At 48.9% G+C, this 7440-nt stretch overlaps 1 protein-coding gene across 1 annotated transcript in view; it reads left to right on the forward strand.

Moving 5' to 3' along the window:
- gabbr1a (gamma-aminobutyric acid (GABA) B receptor, 1a) overlaps nt 1-7440 on the forward strand; it is a 112531-nt gene that overhangs the window by 69421 nt on the left and 35670 nt on the right. Inside the window, exons 13-15 of the mRNA XM_008281100.1 lie at nt 3662-3907; nt 5383-5446; nt 6241-6318. Coding sequence (XP_008279322.1) covers nt 3662-3907; nt 5383-5446; nt 6241-6318 — 388 coding nt within the window. The remainder of the gene's footprint in view (nt 1-3661; nt 3908-5382; nt 5447-6240; nt 6319-7440) is intronic.

Below are 7440 nucleotides of genomic sequence, written 5' to 3' on the forward strand. Positions count from 1 at the left end.
CTGAATTCTTCCGTCAGTCCCATTCAAACTCGTGTCCGCTGACTTCAGTGCTGCGTCTTAAACCCACGCTGTGACTGAATCCACGCAACAACGGGACCAAACATGACCAACTCCTCATTGTTTTCAGCTTTACCTGGAATAGTAAAAAATAGAAACAATGCAGCCGACAGTGCTCTGATGTGTTTGCTGTTTTTTGTAGATCTAGTCAGAGTTTGACCGTCGTTGGTGGGTGACGTTCTGCAGGTTCTGCTGTTGGAGCTCATGGGTCATTGGTAGTGGTTGTGGCCACTCTGGCTTTCCTGTTCGGCTCTGATCCATATCGCTCCTCCTGAGACGTGAGTTATTTCAGTTATTTCCAGGACGCCGTGGCGGATGCGTCTCAATTATCAGTCTCGCTCTTTTTCACGGCCCTCCTTTGTGCTTTTTCGCGGCGCTGCTTCGGCTTCTCGTCGCTCGCCTCCGCTCACCTCCTCTAATCCTCTTACGCCGTCTCTCCAGCTCCCCCATTGTTCGACCTTCTCTGACTCTACCTGTGCGTCGTGGATCATCCTCTCGGCTTCCTGTTCAGCCGCCTCTCCTCCACCACCGCGTGCTTCATCCTCACACTTCATCAGCAGCTGTAGTTGATGTTCATGCAGCACCTGCCACGAGCTGCTGATTGGCTGTTCAGCGGGGGATACGAACTCCTGCTCATTGTCCTTCTGTTCAATCCCCAAGTTTGAAATTGGCACATTTCTTCTAGATGGAGCTCAGATGAAGCTGGTGTGCCGACACTGCAGGGCCTGCACTAGAACACTGTCAGCTGGTTTGAAGGAGGCAGTGGCAGATTTAAATGCCAAATGCCAAGGTGGAATTTCAATTAGATCAAGTTGACATAAGTGAACTGGAGGTGTGTGGGCCTAATTGGCCTCAGAGAGTGCTAGCAGTAATGTGCTGCCGCCTCACGTGTAGCCCTGCTAACCCTAACCAGGTGGCGCTGGTGAGCGTTTAATCACTCAAGCAGGTCTCCAGCGGTCGCTTGTTTCCTCGTGAGGAGCAGAACGTGTGGGTCTATCTTAAGATTTCAAGTTTGTAGCAGAGTTGCCATGGGCTCGGTTCTGTTTGTCTGGAGCCACTTGGCCACATTCAGCATTTTAATGAGCTGATACTTCAGTTCCCAGCGGTGCCGCCGTGCATGTCGTCTACTTTTATCAAACGTCAGTTAAAAACAAGGAAATAATGATCTGCAGCCAAACAAAGGGTTTCTCTCCAGCAGCACCAGAATGCAGCAATCGGATCAGACCGTGTGGTCGGACTTCATGGCTGCTCACCAGGTGCTGGCCTTCAGCATGACCCTGCAGACAGTCTTCAGCCCTGGCAGCGGGGCAGACAGTCCTCCTGGCTCTGGAGGGGTAACTACAGCCTGCCAGCAGAGGGTAGTGCTGCTTGTTCAGGTTCTCTGTTGCCCACATGTTTACTGGCTGTGGGCTGGTTGTCTCACTGCATTATGAGGTCCTGCCCCTCTGTGGAGACCAGGGAACAAGGACAGAGGCCAGACACATGTTCCTGTGCCGTATGACACGGTTCTAACGCCACAGACCATCACACAGCAAATACCGTTGTGCTGTGTGCCCACAGCTGGTACAGCTGTGGAGGAAGCAGAGCGTCCTCCTCTCTGCTCGGTGCTGCCTGCAGCTCACCTGAACGGCTCCGACTGGCGGCACAGCGGAGCCGCTGATGGGCTACAGGACCACAGAAGAGCTTTTTACACAGTCTGCTTATTGCAAATGATTTATTTCTGGTGAGTGCTTGAATGAGGCTCGTTAGTTTAATGAGATATGTCAAACTTCGCTTCGTTTTGGGCAAGTTTTGTGACAGAGCAGCACGTCATAGATGAGCAGTTCAAAGACTGACAGACTGAAAATCAGCTGCTTCTGATTCACAGTTTGAAGCTTTTCTAAACACGTTTGGTATTTTTAAGACAGAATATGTGTTTTAAACCCAGCAGCAGGTTTCAGGGTTCGCGTCTGAGGAAGCTGTAATTCATTCACATAAGGGTGGAAGGACATCCAGAGGTTCTGCCCGTCCTGTCTCAGTGTCGTGTTCTGAGTCTGGCCGATTGCGAGACAACAGCTTTAGTTAGTAATTTCTGTAAATGAATGTGTTGCAGCCCGACTTCAGACCCGACGCTGATGCTTGAGAGTAATGAATGAGGTAAAGTGGCATCACGAGGGGCTTCCAGTGCGTCTGCCATTCTGATTATTAGGGCTGTGGCTCAGGTGTAGAGCGGCTGTCCTCTGACCGTAAGGTTGGCGGTTCCATCCCCTCCACAGTCCCAGTGTCCCTGGGCAAGACCCTGAACCTGAAGCTGGTCCTGATGGCAGCTCTGTGGCCGTCGGTGTGTGAATGAGAAAACGTTGTGAAGCGCTTTGGATCACGGCGCTGTCTACGTGCAGACCATTTGCCTTTCTAGCTTTTTAAAACAAAGAAAGAAAACTCTGCTGCCTTTCCATCTTTGCTAATGTGAAGACGAAAGACAGAAATACTTCAGTTGACTGTGCAGCTCAGAGGTGACCAGCAGCAGCTCAGGAGAACCTGCTGGACGCCTTCGGCTGTTTCTGGCTCTCTTGCTGTACGTTTGTGATGATTGGATCCTGTAGCACCTAAAAATTATTTTTATTTAACTGGATTATGCAAACTGCAAATGTTCTATTTCTTCACTTGGGAATAAAAAAGCGCTGTTCCAGTGCGCGCTAGCACGGCACCTGTCAACACTAGAACTTGTGAGGTGGACTGATGACCACAGTCCGTCCGCTGTCCAGGGAGTTCTGTGCTGGACTGTTTCAGGAAGTCGCTCCAGTCCTCTGCTCGGCGGGTTTCGTTACCTCTGACTAGCATGTTGTTTAAGCTCGTTTACAAATGGAAATCTCTGTTTCTGATCCTTATGCTAAGCTAAGCTAATCACCTGCTGGCTCCAGATTCACGTTTAGTGTATAGACATAAAACTTGGCATCCGTCTCTCTCTTGGCAGGAAACGTCGTCCGATTCCTTTAGAAACGTCGCACTGCAGCAGTTAGCTTCGTCAGCACACTGCAGAATCCTAACGGGCTCTGTTGTTAGAAAAAACAAAAAACACACTTTTTTTAGGCTACTGTCCACATGAGGGACATCTGAACCTCTGGTCAGCTCCACTACCCTTCAGATGCCCCTGAGGCCGGTCCGAGTGCCCTCAAGTCAGCCCACAGATGGCTCTCTGGTCAGCTCCAGCCGACGTCTGCCTGTGGAGGTGACACTGCCTCTTGATGTGCTGACATTTCCTAGTTCTGTGGATCTGTATATATGTAGACAGACAAAATACTTCATCATTTAAAGCAGACTTGTTTTCTGGCCTCCAGTCTTCTGCAGTCTGCAGGTTTGAGGTTCAGTCGAAGCCTTACAGGCGGTTCTGACCACGAAGCCATTCAGCGACTTTATCTGATGTAGATGAGAGTGTTTAGGATGGGAGAATGAAAAAATCATTCAGAAACTTGAATGACCACCAAAAGTCACTTCTGAGGCCCGATTCTTTCTTCACCAAGTCATGAGAACGTCTCGCAGCACAAACCAAAGCCTGACTGGGTGCAGCGCTGCATTTGTTCAGAAGGGCTCCTCTCTGATCTCCTTTCTGTCCTGTTTCTGTCAGACATCACAGGAGTTTATCGCCGCCTTGATGTCTCGTCTGGGCGGGAAGAACCCTGAGGAGACCGGCGGCTTCCAGGAGGCCCCTCTGGCCTACGATGCAGTGTGGGCTCTGGCCCTCGCCCTCAACAAGACCGTGGCCCCGCTGAAGGCCAAGGGCCGCCGTCTGGAGGACTTCAACTATAACAACCACGACATCACCTCCGAGATCTACAGGGCCCTCAACACGAGCTCCTTTGAAGGGGTTTCGGTGAGTGAGAAGATGATAAGAAGGACTGTTGGAGCTTCAGGTTTGCTAACCAAACCTGCTGAACCGTGTCAGGTCTGCATGTAGATGTTTGGGCTTCTGGCTCTTAGTTGGTCATCAGATTGTGCAGATGGACTAGTTTCAAAACAAACCTGAAAAGTAAAAAGAGTTTCTGTGTTTAGGGCAGCAATGAATAAAAATCACACATCAACCATTTTAATGGCAGCAATCACTATTGAATTACAGCCTCTTTTTATTTGATATAAACCAACTTTACTGCTTGTTAGCTTGTGCCTGTTACTGCAACACAAACTCTTTCACCCAACAAACAGCAGAAGTGTTCACTGTGGGTACATTCAGACCTGAGCAGCGGCTTTTCCATCAAAGAACATCAGAGGAACAGACTGTACCTTCCAACTACAGTCTGATGCACGGCCACAGCTACCTGGACGGTGCAAACACTTCGCTACATAGCTACATTAGCTCGCTATAGCCAGCTCAGCTAGCAGCTATGCTACATTAAATCAGGCCTCAGAGGAATGAAACAAGCTAAGCTACACCAGCGTGGCACGAGTAGTGTGTGTTTCTTTTGATCATTAGCTGTCTGCAGATAGATCCCTGAAACGTAGCGTTACCATCACTACTGGCACCTTTTGGCTGTTTGATCCATATCAGAGAGGCTTTAGGCGTCTGGGACCTGAGCCATACTCCTTTATGGTGGACGATGATCACTTCAGGAAGCGGTTTTGTTCTGGAGCCAGGCCCGTACGGCGGTGCTCCTGTCCACGATGGCGCTGATCCTTCGTTGTATTTCAGACTGCATCACAAGCTCAGCTGTGCGCATGGCTTCAGGAATGCTGGAGGAAACGCTGGAAGACGCTGCCGTACTCTGTGGAGGACTGTCTGGATGCTAGCAGTCCGTTCAGCCAGACGCCGCCGTGTTCGGTGGCGTTGAGGTCCATTGCAGCACACAGAGCTGCAGATGAAACTGTTTTGCTTCCATGACATGTCTTCTTTCAGACTTGTGGAAAAAATGTCCAAAGCACACATTTGGTTGTTTGTTTGTGGCACTTTGTCCATTTGTGTCTGTAGCGTGAAGCTGTCGTCCCGTCAGCAGCACTGTTCCTGTTCAGACCCAGACGGTTTCTACGGAGGGGATTGTTTCTGGTTCAGTCACAGCTTGAGTTATAGAAACATGGCCAACATTGATTTATTTTTTCTGGCTGAATTTTCTGGTTTATGGAGTGATAAAAAGAAAAATCCCTCTAAAAATGTCCATCATTTAAACAAAGTGACGCCTTTGAACCGAGCTTTGTTCAGCGTTTCCATGTCTTCGAGAAAATAATCCACATTTCTACAACATATCACCTAATTTGCACAGTTAAAGATAACATTTAGACACGTCATTGTCTTATATGTTGTCTCATGCATGTAATGACCTGGGAAAGTAAAGAAGTGCATCTCCTGTGTGGTCTCAGGGCCAAGTGGTGTTCGACGCCCAGGGCTCCAGGATGGCCATGACTCTGATCGAGCAGCTGCAAGGTAAGGCCCTCCTGCACTCTCCTCCGTTGCAATTACAGAACCTGGACTGAACAATAAATGTCACTCATGCAAAAAAAAGAAGAATCGATGCTGAATACATTTGTCATGTATTGATTGTTGCTCTCAGCCCAATTCGTGGACAGCCTCCGTTTAAGGGGCTTCTGGCGGCCTTGGCAGCCATTGATCTCAATGTTCTCTAACTGCACATGTGAACGGGCCGATGCAGCGATGTGTTGACTCAAGGCTTCGCTCTAATTGGGCACAAGCCTTCGTTTAAGCTGTTTCTGGAAACGGCGTCCTATTTGTCACCAGTGACTTAATGAGTTTCCCGGCGCAGGATAAGGTTGAGGATTATTTTCTACCTCTGTTCTCTAAAGGATGAGAATTTATAATCCTGCCCCTTCCCCTCACACTCTGTCTCATATTTCCTGTTGTGGTGTCGAGGTAATTTGACATCCACAATGAGACGACCTGACTGGAATCCCTGAATCACTGGGACCTCATCAGTATTCCTGGTCAGACTGCCACATAAGCTCCTTTTTGCCTCCTCCTTTCTCCTTCTTCTCCCCTTGGTACTTCTTTGTTTGTCCTTCTTTATGCACCTTTTCATCCCTCGCTTCTTCTACCTGTTCATTGTGCTCTTTCTGTGCCCACGCAGTCCATTGAATCCACTGAATAGCTGCGGTCTGAATGTTTGCCGGCTCTCTATAGGAGGAGAATTATACGAGCAACACTAATTAAACTTTATGCCTTTTTCTTCTTTTTGCTGTTTCTCTGCCTTCTCAATCATTTAGGAGGCAGTTATAAGAAGATCGGCTACTATGACAGCTCTCAGAAGAACCTCTCCTGGTTTGGCAACGACGTTTGGATCGGTAAGACGGAGATCATGACCCGGCTCTGTCTGTCTGTCTGTCCTGCTGTGAGTCAACAGGGCCACATCTCTGAGCTCTACCTCCCCTCAGCGTGCCTTAATTTAGCTTCTCTTGCTGTCTAAACGATGTGTAATCATGCTGGAGTTTCTCTAACCGCTAGTTTGGATGAAGCTAGTGATTTGGATGCTGACGCTTGCCCCTGAATTAGCTGGCTGCACACTCACTGTTGGACATGTGTTAAAGCGCTGCACTGTAATCAAGCAGGCCAGCTCCCCTCTGTGAGCTAGCTGTGGGCTACAGCTCTGCAGCTTGAGCCTGTTTTTTAGCCTATATTTGTTTGGCACCATTAAAACTGTGCCAAACTGCCGGTTCACACCTCGTGTTTGCATGTCCAGTCATCTCTGCCTGTGTCACTGTGGTGCTGCAGGAAAACGAAAAACAGGACGATGTTTAAACAGGTTCTGGAAGAACAGGAACATCTGTTCTCTATTTTTTACCATTTCCACATTAAAGAACACGGCTGTGAGACCAACATGGTTCAGGGACACTGGGATGGGTTCTGGAGTACAACAGGTCTGACATGTTCCCTCATCAGACATTAGACAGTGAACAACCGCCTCTGAGCAGCGAGGAAGTGTCACTGCTGGAATTTAACCTCCTCCAAGCATTCTCAGCTGCAACTTTACCAAACGTACTGCAGCAGGAATGAAGCACCACAGCGCTGCATCCTTTCTAATCACAGTCGTACCAGCCGGCCCTGGACCGACAGGGCGGCGCTCAGCAACCTTGGAAAATGGCGGTGGTTGTGGATTCACAACAAATCCCAGCTTGTCACTGGTACAGAGACCTGAAGGCTGGAAGGGGTTAAGCAGACTCATGGATATTTATTCTCAGTGCACAGCGGAGATGACGTGCAAGAGAAACTCACACTGCATCTAAAAATATGTGTGTGTGTGTGTGTGTGTGTGTGTGTGTGTGTGTGTTTAGATTTGAGTTGTGATTCTGAGAAGGAACAGTAATGTGGACGCCTACGGGTTAACGTGGTCACTGAGTTCCACACCTTAGCTAGTGGTAGTGATGGACACACACGTATGGATACGGGCTCATCATCCATAACGATCA

This window comes from Stegastes partitus, unplaced genomic scaffold (assembly GCF_000690725.1).
Source record: "Stegastes partitus isolate 25-593 unplaced genomic scaffold, Stegastes_partitus-1.0.2 Scaffold222, whole genome shotgun sequence".
Classification (NCBI taxonomy): domain Eukaryota; kingdom Metazoa; phylum Chordata; class Actinopteri; family Pomacentridae; genus Stegastes; species Stegastes partitus.